This window comes from Citrus clementina, unplaced genomic scaffold, assembly GCF_000493195.1.
Source record: "Citrus clementina cultivar Clemenules unplaced genomic scaffold, Citrus_clementina_v1.0 scaffold_4, whole genome shotgun sequence".
NCBI classification, from domain to species: Eukaryota; Viridiplantae; Streptophyta; class Magnoliopsida; order Sapindales; family Rutaceae; genus Citrus; species Citrus x clementina.
In genome coordinates, this window is record NW_006262274.1 from 12,318,698 (window position 1) to 12,336,522 (window position 17,825).

The window sequence follows — 17,825 nt, forward strand, 5'->3', positions numbered from 1 at the left end:
TCGGTTATAATAGAAAAAAACCTGAAATATTTACAATAGGGTGAAATTTGGCTTTCGCAAGGTATCTACTATGTTCACTCATCCAAGACTTTTTCTTTTTTTTTTTTCCTTCTTCTTCTTTAATTATTTCTTGTAAAGTGAATGTGTGTCAAAATCAAAAACCTATTATTTCTTATTAACGAACGGCAAAAAGCAAAACATGACTAGATTAGCATGCATGACGCCTGTTTTGAGGTTTTATTAGATAGAACAAAGATGAAAAGAAATTTTACCATTTGTGAACATGAGAAGAGAAACGAGATTCATTAATTACCATCTTTACCAAACGCGTCATTCAGTTTCTCATTTCTTTAACATACATAATTCTTTGGTTTAGAAACAGAAGTTAGCTTATTAATTGAGCATAACTTCATAACACTGATATTCCTTTAAACATCATAAATAAAAATTAAAACACTAGTCATATCTCGAGTGTCCCACCTTATAAATATAGAGACAGCAAAATGAACTTAAATCAAAGTGATTTATTATTATTAATTTTTTTTTATGCCATTGCTATTGTCAATGGATCATTCTTGTCTTTCACGTTCCTTTGCCTTTATTGTTCTTCTTGTCACTTCATTGCGTATAAGCTGCAGAGCTGATACAACTAGCTTCAATGACAACTACCATGTTACATGGGGACATGATCATGCCTTGCTTCTGAACCAAGATAGGGAAATTCAGCTTACCTTGGACCAAAAATCTGGTTGATATATATGTTTCATTGCTCTCTATAATTGACCATGAAAATTGAGGTCTAATAACTTTTTATGTACTTCAATTCAGGAGCTGGGTTCGAGTCGAAGATGAGGTACGGGTCCGGGTTATTTCATATCAGAATGAAGATACCAGACAAGAATTCTACAGGAGTTCTTACGAGCTTCTATGTGAGATATTTTTGGTTTGTATGTGTGTATGCGAATGTGACAGGAATGCACAGAATATTTGATTAATTTACTTTCGTTTTGCAGTTAGCTTCGCGTTCGAGCCATCATGATGAGATTGATTTAGAGTTCTTGGGAAACAATGGGCCACCTTATAAATTGCACACCAATTTGTACATAAATGGTCAAGGTGGCAGAGAGCAACAAATTCTTCTTTGGTTTGATCCCACAAAGGATTTCCATTCCTACAAAATTCTTTGGAATGAACATCAAATTGTGTAAGCATTTCTTCTTTAACAGGCAGCTTTATTACATAACTACAATTAATTATGCTTCGACTGACATAACATTAAATTTGCAGGTTCTTTGTGGACAATGTTCCAATTAGAGTGTATAGAAACAACATCAGGAAAAAAGTAAGCTTCCCATCACAGCCAATGCATATTTTTGCAAGTATATGGCATGCTGAAGGATGGGCATCTGATGGGAGGAAAACTGACTGGCATCAAGCACCATTCCATGCACACTACCAAGACTTTCACGTCGATGGATGTGTGTTACAAGATCACAATATTCGAGAATGTCATTCCCCGAAATTTTGGTGGAACGCTGAGAAGTACCGGAAGTTAAACCCAGATCAAGAAAGAGAATACAGAAATGTCAGGAAGAAGCATTTGGTGTATGACTACTGCTCTTCCAAGTCGAGCTCACACTACTCAGAATGCCACAAGTAACTAGATTGCTATTGATTATGGAAGATGATTTATTATATTTTACAGAGATTTTAGTGAATAAGATTTCTTACCTGCTATTAGTGAAGATTATCAGATTATCATATTATTCACTGCTTCAATTTTCTCTCATCATATTCGTACACAAATATATAATCAAGAATATTTAGAGGGAAAAAAGAAAAACAGATGATTCACAAATCCAGAACTGCACATTAGATATAATTAGGCAAGTCACTGCAGCTACAGTTTTTGCTGCATGAAATCAAGTTAAAAAGTCCCAACGAGTTCCGATTAAAGTCATCACATTTAGAACTGGTTTTCCTAAACATTACAGACAAGTGTTCTCATAAATCAGATGCAAGCAAAATTCCATGTAGCATCGGCAGGGGTTCCAATGCCTTTCTACTGCATCACACAGCAGCATAACATCTGCATATTAGTTGTTTTTGTTTAACTGCAAAATAGAGGAAGGGAAGTTCATAATGAGTGGGGATAAACAATTATAACATGAAATAACATTGAATGACAAGAACATACACATTCTCTTTCATTTCACAGACAGATTTACCAGCAATTTTGCTCACAATATGCACGCTTACGCAGCACATATTGCATGAATAAGTATGTGCAAGTGCAGGGCCATCGAGGTGTTCGGAGTATGAATCGTCACTTCCTGTTTATGACACCCGTGGATTTGGGAAAAAACTTGTTCCACTTCAGTACATACTAATAATATTTAGGCATTTTATCATAGGTCTTAAGGTTACAATCCCGATCCAATTTGAAAGTTCCCTAGGACGAGAATTAATTAATAAAACCTTCCTATGCTTTGAACCTTATTCAATAGGCACAAAAAAGGAATAACACAGATGCTTGACCATGGCTGAAATTCAGGAAGTATACAACAGCATAAATCCACAGGAGCAATGAAAACTGGGAAACTGCATATATAAGTATACATACAGAAAAGACAGATGTCTTGTGATTAAAAACCCCAGCATATTATTTCTTCCATGTAAAAAGGAAGAGAACACCTCATTGTTCCAGAAGTTGGAGAAGACACAACAAACATGTGACACTTTAATGACAAGTATGCCACATGCAGCAAGAATTTATGAATTGACTACAACTGTATATTAAATGAACAATTGTATGCTTCTTCCTTAAGTTCATTGTATAAATTCCAAACTCGAAATTGAGTTAAAAGGAAGTCTCGCTTAACCCAACTTGAGGCTATAAGGTGAAAAAATTGCATGCTGTTCCCCTATACAATAAACCTTACGTCTCAAAAGTTGGAAAGAAGATAAATAGTCTGGATCAGTAATAAGTCAATATTCAACTCATGTAATTCAAGATCAAATTACTCATACCACACTTCATTGAAACTATGCTGGAAAAGAAATTCACAGACTATAATCACAACAAGAGTGCTGGCTTAAGAAGAGATTTTAAATGCAAGACTGAAAAATCCCATTTCAAAATAAAATTTTATTCACTAAGAATGCAAACAATATTAAATTCTTTTATACATTCAACAGTGTATCAAGACAATCTCAAGAAAGACAATACCATTCCAGAGAATCCCACATTCAAGCAACTAAACTGCCTCTTTCTAGCAGAAGGAGCTGAATCGAACATTAAATAACTCGGGCTTGCCTCAGTCACATCAAATCAGTGTTTGAGCTCAGGTCAAATTCAAGTCAAGCCAAAACTACACAATCTATATTTAGTAGTAAACAGCTCCTTCTACCAACTGAATACACCTCAACGGTAGTGAAATGTCAATCTATTGCTTATTCCCATAAATTCAGACCACTTTAAAGGCATGAAGTTATTATTGCCCGCTTAATTAGCAATGTTGTGAAAGTCTAAACCATCTACATGATATCAAAGGAAAATTATTCTTTGAAACATGAGGAAGATAATTGAGTGCCAGGGGAGAAAGAAGAATTCATTTCGAAGGAAACTCTGTTTCCAAGCAGATGATACCGTACTTTGTAAGGCTTATCAAAAGCAGATATTGTACTTTGTTAGGGAACGAAGCCATCCGAGCGGGCTAAAGTGCTCATGCATGACATGGTCTTTTAAAATCACTGCTCAGGTTTAGCTTGAATTCTACTACAGCCAGGAACCAAGTTCAGTTTTGAAATAGCTTCATGTGGCTGGGAGACAGTTTAAGGTCAAAAATTTTAGGATGCTCAACACAAGTATACGATGACATGTGTCAATTTTTTGTTGGTTTGTAACTAGAAAAATTACAGTTTCTAATTGTTCGAAATCAAAAAGCTAACTGAAGCAATATATCAGATATACCAAAGGAAAGGCAAAAAGTAAAAGGGATATAATTATCTGTTACCATTTTGTTGATGCCTACACCACACTGACAAATGACTGAATGTTACAACCGGCATTGGATCACTAAACGAAGAAAATTAGGAAACTAACTAGACTATTTATCAGCTACAATTTATCAGAGAGGAATTACAGTGATGGTCAAAATCATAAACGTGTTTTGTGGATTCTGCTGACCTGAGGTTGGTTAATCAATAATGTTAATGAAAACTCCCCCATCCAAAGGGGCTCTCACAGCATAACCACTAACAGAACTTCAACAAGCTTATCTGTTTCATTGTATAGAAACTCGTCAAGCTGTTTACCAAACCCCAATTCTCTTTACACTCTCCGATCCATCCCCTAAGATAAGAATTCCCGTTTCCATATAACAACAAAATAACTACATTTCTTTATGCAGGAATGGCTACTCATTTTAAAGGAAGAACACAAAGGGGATACAAAGGATTTCAGCCATACCAACAACAAAACATAGCCGATACAAATAGGCAAGCACTGCTTACTTCCTGACTTCACTACCAAGTCATGCCAACATTTCAAAATATCCTAGAACCCAAATCTGGAATGACCACAAAAGTCCAAAAATAACAGAAAATTCAAATTAAACAGAAAAGTCAAGCACCTTTTAAAAAAAGTCACAACTTTAAACTACACAAAAAATCCAAAACAACTGTAAAACAAACAAACAAACAAAAGCACACGTACCCTAGCCTTGACCATCAAGATTGGCAGGTCCCCCGCTCCCACCACTGCCATAAGAGCCGTCGTCCCCAGTCCCCGCGGGCGTCTGCCAAACGGACTGCCAAGCCTGACTAGGCGGCTGCACGTAAACACCAGTAGGATCGACAGCCGGCCGGCCAATCATCATCCCACCGGGGCCAGCAGTCCCAGTGGGCTGCCCCATTGGAGGATAATAATACGGAACCCCACTGGCAGTGGCCCCCACCATGCCGCCCAAGCCGGCAGCCTCGTCCTTAATCTCATCCCTAGGCACAATATCGACCAAGAAGTCGAAGATGTCGGTCCTGGTGATGGCGGCCGCGATGTCGTTCTTCTGTAGAGTCCTGCGCTTGTTCTCCTCGGCGTGGAGCCACGAGCGGATCGTGAGCTCGAGGATGAACAACTCGCAGGCCTTGGCGAACAGAATCGGGGCCTCGGCGGAGATCATGCGAACGTCCTCGTCGGCCTTCATGATTTTCTTGATGCGGGCGAGCGGCAGCTGGTGGTTCTTGAAGTCGTTCGCTTGTTCGATTTCTTGCCGCTGGTAGGACCAGAACATTTGGAGCTGCTGCTGCTGCTGTTGGATTAGGTGATGAAACGGCGCCGTTGCGGTGGCAGCAGCAGCAGCGGAGGGAGGCTGGGGTGGGTATGAGGAGGATTGGCCTTGCTGGTTGTTCTCCATTGGATTTTGATCCTTTTTTTTTCTTTTTTGATTAATATGAATTATGATTGGGAATTGATGATGATTGATGATTGCTGATTGTGGATTGGCTTGTTTAGATTGTTCCACTGTTTTGATGAAGGGGGATGAGTGAATTGTGGACAGATGTGGGTTTGTGTTTGATCAGATGTGGGAGCATACGTTCGCTGTTTAAGGGTTTGAATTTAGATGGATGGTCGAGATTTTATATGGGAGAATTTTTATGGGGATAAGGTACGGCCGAGACGATGCTTGAGTTTCTGTGCTCTCTCAGTCTCTCTCTCTTTTATTTATTTAAGGATCTGGACCTTGGATAAAAAATTTTAAAAAAAAATTGAATTTCATATAATTTTGTTTTTTATCAGATGTTTTCTATTGTCTGTCCATAAGTTTTTGAATTTTGAATTGAATCAATTTGATAATAATTTTGAAAGTTTCGATAACATTTTTCAAGTAATTGTTTTTCTTTTATTTATTTTTATTTGATAAACAACAATGATGTTGTGATTCTTGTGAAACTGGAAGGCTGAAAGTTCTAATTAAGATCAATCTTTTATACATTTTTATGAATTTTGATATTTTTTTAAATATACTCAAATTTTTAATTCTAAAAACGTATCTATTGATAACTAAAACTTGGGAGGGTGAATCCAAAATCATCTAAAAACATTTCCAATTTTATTTATTTATTTTTATTTTTTAACAATTAAAAATTTATTTAAGATGCACTTGAAGGCACTTATACATATGAGAAAACGAAAGAAAAATAGAAATTTATTCAAAAATAAGGTTACGTTTGGCACGTATAATTGGATTGGACTAATTATTAGGATTAGACTGGATTAAATTGAATTGGATTAAACTATATTATATTATATATTATACTATATTTGGTACAATATCGGATTGGACAATTTTAAATCATATTTAAATACAAAAAAATATTTATGAATATTTAAGAGTAATAATTAAATTTAATTTAAATATAATTAACAAGAGCATTAAATATGTAGTAAATTAGTTGTCGGCCAGTCATAATTATAGTAAACAAATATAAATTAATAAAACTATTTAATTATTTAATTAATTTTTATAAGATAGTTTAGATATATTTTATTTTATCAAAAAGTTAGCAAATAATGTATATATAAAATCGATTATTTACTTGTATTATTAATTTCCATGATTATTTTTAATATTACATTGGTGATTATGAAATTTAATACAATCAATATTGTAACAAATTATTAAATAGTTAATTTTATTGGAGTAAAAGTACCAATTTAATTAGACTATAAAAACAAAATAAAAAATAAATTCAAGTAAATCATGAATAAAATAATTAATTAAGTAATTAAATGTTAGGTTACAAATAAAAAATAGCGTTCTTTATGAACGAAATACGAATAAATTTTTTTCTCTTATTCTAATCCCATTTATAAATTGGGATTGTTTATCCCATGATTTGAGGACTAAATTTAAATTTAGTCCTCCCTAATCCAATCCAAGCAAAGTAGCCAAACATGGGGTAAAATATTTAATTCTAAAGTTAATGTAATCTCATACTTAATCCTAACTCCCAAACATGCACTAAGGGTGTGTTCGGTTGAAGGATTAAAAGTGGGGATTTGACTCTTTTTTAAGATTTTATCCTTATCTCATGCTTGGTGTTGTCAAGGACTCAAGGGTATTGGGATTTAGTTATCCTAGGCCCACAAGCTAATCTCAATTTTGTAAAGGAAATTATCTCAAGAAGGGTCATGGGATTAGTTAATATTGGATTATATTGATAACTCAATTAAACATAATAATTTAAAAATATTAAAATTATAGTAATATATGATAAGTGTAATAAAAAATATTGATTTTAATAATGTAAATAATAAATTATGACCGTTACAAAACTGCTTTTACTGTTCCATTTGGACAGTATGAGTGGACTGTTATGCCCTTTGGTTTAAAGAATGCACCCTCAGAATTTCAAAGAATTATTAATGATATTTATAATTCTTATTCTGATTTTTGCATTGTTTACATTGACGATGTATTGATATTTTCAAATTCTATCGATCAACATTTCAAACATTTAAAGACTTTTTATTTTGCTACCAGAAAGGCTGGATTGGCAATTTCCAGTTCTAAGGTTTCTTTATTTCAAACAAAAGTCAGATTCCTTGGTCATCATATTTCTAAAGGAACAATCACTCTAATCGAGAGATCTCTTTTGTTTGCTGATAAATTTCCTGATAAAATTCTTGACAAAACCCAATTACAAAGATTTCTTGGAAGTTTAAATTATGTTCTTGATTTCTGTCCTAACATTAATAGGATGTCTAAACCCTTGCATGATAGATTAAAGAAAAAACCTGTTCCCTGGACAGATGAACATACCAAGGTTGTAAAGCTTATAAAGAATTCTGTGAAAAGCATCCCATGTTTATATCTTGCTAATCCTACATTACCTAAAATTGTTGAAACTGATGCATCTGATTTAGGTTATGGAGGCATATTAAAGTAAAAAGAAAATGATAAAGAACAGATAGTACAATATGTTTCTGCACATTGGAATGATTGCCAGAAAAATTATTCTACTATAAAAAAAGAAATCCTTTCCATTGTTTTATGCATTACAAAATTTCAAAGTGATTTATTAAATCAAAAATTTCTACTTAGAATTGATTGCAAAGCTGCAAAACATGTTTTGGAAAAAGATGTTCAAAATATTGCATCAAAATATATTTTTGCACGATGGCAAGCCATTTTAAGTGTTTTTGATTTTGATATTGAATATATTAAAGGTAATACAAATTTTATTCCTGATTTTCTAACTCGGAAATTTTTTCAAAACAGATAATGCCGCCAAAGAAGAAAGACAAAGGTAAAGCCGTTCTTAAAGATTCTGAATCTAGAGCAACCTCTAAAGAACCCCAAGCTACCCCTTCTAAAGACAAATTACTTTCCTCAGCCATGCCTATTAAATCTTGGATAGAAATGGTTGAAGAACATGGTGCCCATTACAAAACCACCTCTTCTGATGACCAAGTAAAACAATGGATGAGTTCCATTACAAAGTCCCCTGAACTTATGCTCGCCTTACAAAACCTTTCCCAAAGCCAGATTTTCTTAAAAGGAGAAAAAGATAACCCTATCTCCAAAGAAATCTCAAAACCCTTTTCTCAAAATGTGATTGTCTCTGGTGAAAGCTTTTCTTCCCAAATTGTGCTTTCCCAACCATCACCTTCAAAGAAAACCTTCGATTGGTTTGATAAAACCCATTTTCAAAATATTCTTTCTTTAGAAAATGGATTTTACCATGCTGATCCTTTCTAAGCAATTTCAAAGTTTTTCCCTAAGGGTAAAATTCTATTTTAATTTAATGTATTATTAAATATTTTTATAATTTCAAAAGATAAGTTTTTTTATAAAATAATAGATTATTGAATAAAAATAATATAAATATCATATATATTTAACAAAAATATTTAAATTATGATTTATATTTCATTAATGTCATTGAGGTTGATTTGTATAATTAATAATACAAAATTTTAGTTTATAATAATATTAAGAATAATAATAACTTGTAAATTGTAATATTATAATATAAAACATGATTATTTATAGTCCAATTCAATATTGCACCAAACACAATATAATATTATATATAATTCAATATTATCCAATTCAATCTAATCCAATCAAATTCAATCCCGAATACCAAACAAGCCCTAAGAATCTAAAGCGATACTTTGCTACAAGATAGAAAGCAAGGACTATAGATGTAATCTTTATAGCAAAGAACAATAAAAAATAACTAAAAATGAATGTGAAGCTTTTGGGCAGATAAATGTAACAAGGTGCTCAAGTATAAGTTCCAAAAGGGTGGCTATGAATTTCCATTATCCAAACTATGTTTCAAATTTCCATTATCCAAACTGTGTTTCAAGTTTCATCTACAAAATAAAGCTATTTCTGTGTTTGATAAGAGGAGAGAGAAACCTATGTTTCTTGTAAAATTTTCTCCCAGCATCCTGGCTGTTACAAAATAACTGCAATGAGTGTTTTCTTCTACTCAGGTCAAGCCAATATACTCCAAAATTCTGAGTCAGTATTTCCTATGTATCCAGTACCAGTACCTTTCCCGTTTCCTTCAATGTTCTCCGTTTATACACCACCATCTTGTCTTCCCTTGCCTCCTTACTCTGGCACACCATTGCTTCCTTCTCAACTTTTTTACGAACATCCTCTGAGATGCATTGTTCCTCGATAATTTTTCCGTTCTTCACTAGCTCTTTCTCAGTATTTTGCTCACCACCCACCGGATATTCTTCTTTAGTATTTTCTGCAGTCTCCATTTTCTCCAGCTGAGCTTCCGTTAGAACTTGGAGAAGTTCCAAAGGCGTAGATGCAGGATCAAGTTCCAAACAACCCTTAGGTGAATTATGACCTTCTTGACCTGTGAGCAAGTAAGAAGGGACTCGGTGAGAGAATCGGAATATCTCTTCTCTTGGAATTGTTCTCCTTTTACTTTGCTCTAAATGTTGGCGAAATACTGTCTTGAAACGAGGAACTTTCAGGAGAGGCACAACACCGATACCTGTCTTCTCATTGTAATCTTCAAGGACTTCTACCATGTCATATTTGTGTATAACTTCATCAGGAGTACACTCACTCCAATCAGCACGCCAGTTCCTATAAAGAGCCCAAACTTCTCCCTTTCTAGGATAGATATGAATGGCCCCTCTTGTGCCTTTGGCCCACCTAACCTTGTGTGAGAAAGAATTAAGAGAGTCATAAACTTCATACTTGCCCCGCCAGAAATCACCGCTAGTCTTGGGAAAGCCAGAACCAACCCAATTTAGTGGGGCAAGTTCATTGTTGCTTTTCGAATTGAGCCAACTGATCCGCATTTTGAATGGTTTCAATGAGATCACACTTTGAATCATAGCATAATAACGCGGCATCCCATCATCGTCATCATAAGCAGCCCAAACCTGGTTTTCGCTAAATGACATTTCAGTTCGATCCTGGTCAAAATCATGAAAATCTGGATCCGGAACAATCATTGATGTGGGATCAGCATCCTTGTTATCAGTTTCAACATCAGAAGCCGGCAAAGACTTTTTGATCTGAACACCAGCCTTGGTATTTACAAACTCCGAACATTTGTTTGCGTCACCTTTCTCACCATTCACAAAATCTTTTTGCCTCTCTTCCTTCTTATCTTTTATCTCTGTGCTAAAAGATTCATGGGGTGTCTTAGAAACAGCATTCTGGCACAATTCATCAAGCTTCCAGCAAATCTCTTTCTTAGCCTTATTCATCAACATATTCCGAATTTGTAGCAGTGACAACTCCCTCCTACAGCCAGGTATTTGGTTTCCAGCAATTTTGACCCTCCCTGATTCAGGACCACCATTCTCAAATCCAGATATCCAAACTCCTCCATTTCCGGTGAAAATTCGATTTGCCATCTCCCTTTCATTGCTATTCACCGCTTTTTTATCCTTGCATCTTTTTTTCTTCAGTCCATCTATTTTTGTCGCAGAGCTGGCACCTACACTAGAGGACCCAGAAGAAAATCCATAACCACCTTTCCTAGGATTGAGAGTTTTCATTTGAATAGCATCCTCTTTCAAAAACGATGCTGCTGCCTCCTCACGACCTCTCTTTAGTTTCACACAGGATGGCTGAACCGTAAGTGCAGCTTGAGCAGCTGAGGAAGATGGTGTTGCTGAACAGTGGTCACTGCCAGAATCTGAGAATGGATCTGATCTCACACTCATAGCTGGAGCTGGTTTCCTCACCGAAGTGTATGTGTTTCCTGTCATGGTATCATTTAAAGGAGGGGGTGCAGTCTCAACAGCCAAAAAGAGTTGACGGCATTGGGGGCAAATGAGATTATTGTTGAGATAAGTTCGGAGGTACTCAAAATGCATTTTACAGGCATTGCAGGTAGTCCAAAAGGTACTTGGTTTAGGTCGAAAATGAGAAGGGGCACATTTGGAAAAGGTAGGATTCTTCTGATACCTTGCATCCGAATTATCACTCTTCGAGAAATAATGAATACTTTTCTCACCAGTAGTAGGACTAACTGGTGAAACTTTCATATTTGGACTTTTCCCATATCTACCATTTCGCTTTTGATCATAAGCAAGTCTCTTGCTTTTATCTGACAATATATTCCAGGCTTCTGTTAAAATTTGGAAAGCGGCTTCTGCACCTGCCGATGTACTTTTATCAGGATGAATAATTAAAGCAAGTTTCCTGTATTGCATCTGGATTGTCTCATCATCAGCCAATGGTTCCACACCAAGGACTCTGTACCAATCAACCATGCCATTAATTCGTTTGCTAGCAGAAATATGCACATCAAGTATCACCAACAATTGGGGAAGTCCATCAAGCTCAGGATACAACTTCTGGGCCTTCAATGCCATATTTTTTGCCCCTTCAACATCCTTCTCTGCAAGCTTCTTTTCTGCAAGCTTTCTGGCCCTGGCGGCCTCATCTTTATTACATTCCATTTCACTTTTGATTCTTTTTGGAGTTTCTTCTGTTTAAGTGAGGATTTCAACTAGAAGCAGCCAGATTAAATCCAAATATGTAAACCGATATTCTCGCACTCATAATTAAGAAGCTGCATCAACTATTCAAGCCCTAATATACCAAAACAATAAATGCATATAAGTAAACATCTCTAGCAAAGAAGGAATGAAGATGCAAAATTTATCCCGAATATTGCGGTCATGATTATTCATAAACACCCGCCAACATCCACAATTTCTCTTATTAAATACTACCATCAAAGAGGCACACTATTTAACGCTTCTTGAGATCCATCAATTCAATCATTTGTAACATCTAACAATCTAAGAAGCTAATAAATGATGAAATTTTGGAAGGGGAAACAAAAGCAGGAAAACAGTAATGAAATTCAATGAACTCAGAGTAACAAACTTTCAAAATAAGCATAACAGACTTGATAACATATGAAGACACAAAAATTATCCCGAATATTTCGGTCATGATTATTCATAAACAACTACAGACGTCCATAATTTTCCTTAATAACAACAATGATCAAAGAAGCACAATTAAATGCTTCTTAAGATCCGTCAATTCAATATTTTGTAATATCTCTTAAATCCAAGAACCTACTAAATAATAAAATGAAAAAGACGCGGGAAAATATTTTTGAAATTCAACAAACTGTGGCAACGAACTTTCAAAATATGCATAACAGACTTGACAACATAAAACTATTAAACAACACAATAGAAATTCCGTCAGCATTGTCCATCCATAACCAACAACAACAATCATGAAACCAATCAAAGACAGGTTATAAAACAAACATCCCAATAGCCGGTTCATTTGGTAAGAAATCATAAGCAACAGCATGAAATTTCTTAGAATCTAATTAAATGTTGTTAAGGCATATGACTGGCAAACACATTTCAAGATTTCTTCACTTTCTCCTTTATTTCTCAGCAAATAAACATACATAATTCTCTTTGATCATTCAAATTTTTATCAGAGTCATCATACACTTGAAACACAAAAAAAAAAAAAATATCTAATACATATCTAAACTATAGCCTCCATTCAAAATTGAAGAAAACAAAAGGAAAACAAGAATGGAGCAAATATCCATTTTTCATATACAAAAGGAAAACAAGAATGGAGCAAATATCCATTTTTCATATTAACTTGAATTTTTCAAAAATAAGAAATATTTATATATTTTTAATACAACCCAGCATTCTTAACATGCAATGTGATATAAAACAAGGCACAAGAATTACATATGGTCTTTCAATAATTTTGATCAAAACCCTAAAAGGGTCTAACAACAGCTAACAATCGAATAAAGTGGCTATAATATAAATGTAACGAAAAGTAATAATAAAAGGAGAAAATGATAAGAGATTATTTAAGTTACCCATTTCAGTGAATTGATTCGAAAGAGACGCCATTGATATGAATTCCCACTTGAATTTTGAATTTTCCTTTTTTTTCTCTTTTTATTTTTATTTTTTATTTTTTTTTTACCACCCAGAACCAAATAAAACTCCAGAAATTAAAAAGCCAGAATATTAAAATCCCAGGTATCACACCATAGAAAATGTATTTGTGGGTATATTTATAATATCGATTAAATATAAATGGTAATGTGGGTATTTTATAAATAAATAAATATATATAAATATTTTTTTTATATATTAACTTTTACACAACAATGTTGCTTATATGACAAAACACTAACCTTGGTTAGCTTTTAACTCTAGTTCATGGAAATTGAAAAGTTGGCAGGTTGTATAAATATGGAAAATTTTAATTTTTGGTAATTTCCAATGTACCAACGTCTGATGCTTTTTCTTCTTGTACATTTCTTTGTTTATTTATATTTAAAATGTTAAAATTTACATCTGTGATTGAATATGACAGCTGGCACCAAACATAGTTTTTTCAAAAAATAAAACAAAAAAAAAAGACTTTAACATGGATTTTTGTCAGAAAAATTCAATTTTTCCAGAAATGGGAGGGGCAATAAATATATTGACATAGCAAATTGTGACAAAAAAATGGCAGCATAGTAAGCATATTAAAGATGATACCAACTTCTTCCCTTTGTCCAGCAATGAATCCACAATTATTTGCCAAATGGAGAATTTTGCTTTGAATGCATGCCTCAGCTCTGCCATTTACCATATATGCGCCATGTGAAATTGGACTTGCTTAAATATTTTACTGGGCAGAGCTTAAATCCACGCAATAAAAAACTTCCCATATGGTTCTGGATCCTCAAGATTTTGCTTACCAATTCTATTCTTGAGCAGCAGTATCAGCAAAAGGATCTCATTACCATATGTGTCTAGCTTTAGATACATAATGTCAAATCTGTAAAACAAGTTTAGGTGACCGTCCAGGTCTCTACATTTTCATGGGAATGGGACTCAACTTGCTCTAGTATCAGTAGTTGCAATCAGAGAGATTTGCTTAATTCATTCTGTTAAACTGTTACCATGAGTTTCGGCGAGAGCATTTTAGACGAACCTGCGGGCTCAACGCCAAGCACTGGCAGATCTTAAGCATACCACTGTTATATTGCCCTTTACTGAATCATTGTCAATTCTTCTAATTTGTGCACCGAAACAAGTTCTAGAAAGGAAATATAAACCTGAAAGATAAATGTCAATTAAATGTGATAATGGTACACATTGTGAACTAAACAAAGGAAGCATGATCCTGCTACAGATGAAAAAAAAACCTGCAGGGCCGCAAGCAATCATAACTGGTTTAAGGGTCAAATACATAGAATTAAATGCTCTACACAAGAAATAACTTCAATCCAAATTTGAAGCAGATGTCCTTACACAGCCTGTTTCATTAAATATGCAATGTAATCAAGGACTGCCTTCGACTGTTGGTTCAGAAGGATTATGAGCAGCAAAAATGCTTGCAGCCCAAGATACGCTCGATAAAACTCTTTGCACCTGCATATCTATGTAAAACAATCATCTGTTGCTTCTGTTAAGATTCCCGTAGAGTTGAGCATAAACACTCTTAGTCCTATGAACGACAATCAAACTCATTACCATTGCTATGATGCAAAGTCCTGCCATTATCCCACAAGTGATAGAGTAGCATATGGAACCCAAACAAGTGGGAGTTTCCTGATCCCGAAATGAAACCGGAAGCATATTGCCGTTATATTTCCAGAGAAGGCCGGCCTGTTTCTCTGCATAATAGTCGTATATACCACTGGCGATGACACCAGAGAATATTAGAGAACCAGCAGGACTTGCCAGTGTCAGAAAATTATACAAGGCGCCAAAACTCTTCAAGCCAAATAGCTCTGAAGCTGCGGCTGGCACAATTGCCCAGTGAGCACCATAACTGAGTCCTACCAGCACTGTTGTGACATATATTTCACCTGGCCATCCAATGGCATAGTAGAGCAGTGCAAAAGCCATTACAACCTGAGCTACGGCCATGGCTACTGGTCTTGGATAAGCAAATTTTCTGAATTTCAAGGGAGGAAAAAAATAAATAAAACTTAAGATCAGGTCAAAGTTTCTTGTTAGCTGAAGTAAAATCACTAAAAATTATTCATTGCTATAAAAGAAAATAGGTTGCACCTTACAATGGCCTCTGAAAAGTAGCCACCTCCAACTCGGCCAAGAAAGTTCCAAATGCTGATCATGGATACATATATACTTGTATCAGCATATCCAAGAGATTGACAAATCTGTCCCAGATTGTCAATAACAGTCAAACCAGATCCTGAAGCCAGTACAAGGGAGAAGAACAGAAGCAAAAAGTCGGCCTTCATCAAAGCCTGAAGTAAAGTGAAATCCTCTCCTCTACGTGGACCTTTTCTCCGCTTGACCCTCACTGCCCCTTCTGCAGCTGCTTGGAACAGTTTAGCTTGCAAATGAGCAATTCGTTTTTGTCTTTCTGATGCTGGAAGCGAGTCTACTTCTGGAGGCTTCTCATCTTCAACCTCACTTAGAATGACCTCTTCTCGATAGTCCTCAGATTTACTTGCTTCTCCTTTATTTGTCTTGGCAAGAAGAGTCTCCTCTACTGGAGGTGGTGGTTCCGTGAAGAATACCAATACAACAGGAATTGTTACTGGAAGCAATATGATAATGATCAAACCCACTGCTAATACTGTGAGCACGTTTTGATTTACAACTACTAGATCCTCAAGCAGCAAGACGGCCAACATATAAGCCGCCAGAACGAGGCAAACAGTGTACGTGAATAAGAAGCTTGTATTATCAGACAGCCTCACTTGTCTATGTCCTCCAATAGGTCTGACAATGAACATAAAAGCCATTACAACAATTGAAGGTCCAACTGCAACTAAGAAAATCAGTGATGTTTCATTAGCACTGATCATGATATAAATTTGAGTTAAAATAGCACCACTCAACCCAGCAAATCCTTTCAATATCCCCACAACAGGACCCCTGCTTTTGGGGAAGTTCTGCACGCATGAAACCAGAGCTGCTGTGTTGAAGTACGTCTCGCCATTTGTTCCAACAAATATAGCAATGCAAAGCTGCAAAAAAAAAAAAAAAATTAATTTAATTAAATTAAATTAAAAAAAAAAAATCATGATCCTGCATGAAATGGTTGACAAAAACTGCAAAGCTCCTCCCAGTACAAGTATTCGAGCATTTGACCATCCGGCCAAATATTCACAAGCTTTAGGTACTGAAACGACATCTCAATAGCTAATAACAAATCAAAGAAATTACCCAATGATATAATGGCATGGACAATTCATATGCTTCTTCTTCTTCAATAATTAATTGCTCCACTCATTGATCTGAATTAGAGATTAGGAATAACCTCTCAAGCATAATGACTCAATTCATATAATATGTTTATCAATAAGCTTCTGCCACTACCTATCAATTAATTATGTTTATCAACCACAAGAAAGGATTTAAAAAAGAAAAAGTTCTCAAATATCAGAATTCTCAATCTTCTCTCGATACATGATTCTGAACCTTCATAACATAGCATAAAGAAAGACAAATAGGCTTTAAAACTAGAGACGAGGCAAGGCAAGCACTCACCACCCAAAGGGGCAAAGAAGGCAATCTATTGGTGACAATAAGCCAAACCAAGCCATACCCAACAAAATTCTGAAGCACACCAATAAGATTAATTGACCAAACAGGCAAAATTTCAACAAAAGTACCAGGAACAAAGCCAAAACTGTCACCCAAATCCTTGGCCACACCCAAAAGAGAAACCTGTCTCTGGTTGTAACCCATATGGGCTTTGATCACAGGTGATATGCTTCCAAACAAGTAGCCAATTCCAGCACAGGACTGAATCCACATTGAACAAACAAAAACCAGCCATCTGTTGTTCACGAAGGACTTGAGCCTCTCAGGTAGACGTACCATGCTTGTACTATCGAAACTCTAAAAGCTATAAATGGTCTCTTAATTCTTGAGGAACAAATGATGATGATTGAATATGAAGCATCCGTTGTGTTACTGTTACAAATTTAAAATATGATTTGTTTATTGACTTCCTGCTTTTCGCCTTTTTTTAATTTAATACAAAGAAAAGCCAAAACGTGTCACAATCAAAGCGCGGTAAAACTAAAATGCTGGCCAACGGTCACTATAACTAAAATAAAAGAAGGGCGGGTTGGTTGTGGAACTGGAAAGGTGATGTGAAAGTGCATCAATCTGAAAGCTTCAGACTTAGTAGATAAGCAGCACGCGTAGCGTTGTCATTTTCTTCTTTCTTTGATGATAAATTAGAAAATTAAGATTTATAAATATAAATATAACAATATTTTTTTAAATCGAGAGTTTGTGACCAATATCTTCTTTAACTGACATATAGAATTGAGTT

General features: G+C 35.1%; 4 protein-coding genes across 7 annotated transcripts; 1 reads left to right on the forward strand and 3 right to left on the reverse strand.

Annotated features, from left to right (window-relative positions):
* The first annotated feature begins 532 nt into the window (after positions 1 to 532).
* Positions 533 to 1,723, forward strand: LOC18044388 (putative xyloglucan endotransglucosylase/hydrolase protein 1). Its single transcript, XM_024186606.1, has 4 exons — positions 533 to 748; positions 829 to 929; positions 1,014 to 1,204; positions 1,288 to 1,723. Exons 1-4 carry the CDS (start codon positions 547 to 549, stop codon positions 1,658 to 1,660), a joined length of 867 nt encoding a protein of 288 aa, XP_024042374.1. The 5' UTR covers positions 533 to 546; the 3' UTR covers positions 1,661 to 1,723.
* A 124-nt stretch (positions 1,724 to 1,847) lies between these two features.
* LOC18045389 (nuclear transcription factor Y subunit C-1) lies at positions 1,848 to 5,710 on the reverse strand. 2 transcript variants are annotated; one of them, XM_006436786.2, is made up of 2 exons: positions 4,718 to 5,710; positions 1,848 to 2,114 (listed from the first exon to the last, which is right to left on the reverse strand). In XM_006436786.2, exon 1 carries the CDS (start codon positions 5,412 to 5,414, stop codon positions 4,719 to 4,721), a length of 696 nt encoding a protein of 231 aa, XP_006436849.1. In that variant the 5' UTR covers positions 5,415 to 5,710; the 3' UTR covers positions 1,848 to 2,114; position 4,718. The 2 variants fall into 2 exon arrangements, with proteins under 2 accessions (XP_006436849.1, XP_024042168.1); XM_024186400.1 differs by lacking the exon at positions 1,848 to 2,114 and adding an exon at positions 3,170 to 4,571.
* A 3,588-nt stretch (positions 5,711 to 9,298) lies between these two features.
* On the reverse strand, positions 9,299 to 13,446 carry LOC18045390. Its single transcript, XM_006436789.2, has 2 exons — positions 13,378 to 13,446; positions 9,299 to 12,092 (listed from the first exon to the last, which is right to left on the reverse strand). Exon 2 carries the CDS (start codon positions 11,957 to 11,959, stop codon positions 9,548 to 9,550), a length of 2,412 nt encoding a protein of 803 aa, XP_006436852.1. The 5' UTR covers positions 11,960 to 12,092; positions 13,378 to 13,446; the 3' UTR covers positions 9,299 to 9,547.
* A 1,165-nt stretch (positions 13,447 to 14,611) lies between these two features.
* Positions 14,612 to 17,473, reverse strand: LOC18045391 (protein NUCLEAR FUSION DEFECTIVE 4). 3 transcript variants are annotated; one of them, XM_006436790.2, is made up of 3 exons: positions 17,030 to 17,473; positions 15,578 to 16,506; positions 14,612 to 15,461 (listed from the first exon to the last, which is right to left on the reverse strand). In XM_006436790.2, the coding sequence occupies exons 1-3, from the start codon at positions 17,363 to 17,365 to the stop codon at positions 14,954 to 14,956; spliced, it is 1,773 nt and encodes a 590-aa protein (XP_006436853.1). In that variant the 5' UTR covers positions 17,366 to 17,473; the 3' UTR covers positions 14,612 to 14,953. The 3 variants fall into 3 exon arrangements, with proteins under 3 accessions (XP_006436853.1, XP_024042546.1, XP_024042547.1); XM_024186778.1 differs by lacking the exon at positions 17,030 to 17,473 and adding an exon at positions 16,706 to 16,846; XM_024186779.1 differs by having other exon boundaries at positions 15,285 to 15,461; positions 15,583 to 16,506.
* Between the last annotated feature and the right edge of the window lie 352 nt (positions 17,474 to 17,825).

Excerpts from the sequence above, each read along its gene's own strand:
- LOC18044388 (XM_024186606.1), top strand. The coding sequence starts at position 547 with ATGCCATTGCTATTGTCAATGGATCATTCTTGTCTTTCACGTTCCTTT. Across the intron at positions 930-1,013 it reads GAGTTCTTACGAGCTTCTAT|TTAGCTTCGCGTTCGAGCCA; the intron begins GTGAGATATTTT and ends TTCGTTTTGCAG. Across the intron at positions 1,205-1,287 it reads TGGAATGAACATCAAATTGT|GTTCTTTGTGGACAATGTTC; the intron begins GTAAGCATTTCT and ends TTAAATTTGCAG.
- LOC18045389 (XM_006436786.2), bottom strand. The coding sequence starts at position 5,414 with ATGGAGAACAACCAGCAAGGCCAATCCTCCTCATACCCACCCCAGCCT.
- LOC18045390 (XM_006436789.2), bottom strand. The coding sequence starts at position 11,959 with ATGGAATGTAATAAAGATGAGGCCGCCAGGGCCAGAAAGCTTGCAGAA.
- LOC18045391 (XM_006436790.2), bottom strand. The coding sequence starts at position 17,365 with ATGGTACGTCTACCTGAGAGGCTCAAGTCCTTCGTGAACAACAGATGG. Across the intron at positions 16,507-17,029 it reads CTTCTTTGCCCCTTTGGGTG|CTTTGCATTGCTATATTTGT; the intron begins GTGAGTGCTTGC and ends TTTTTTTTGCAG. Across the intron at positions 15,462-15,577 it reads TTTTCAGAGGCCATTGTAAG|AAAATTTGCTTATCCAAGAC; the intron begins GTGCAACCTATT and ends CTTGAAATTCAG.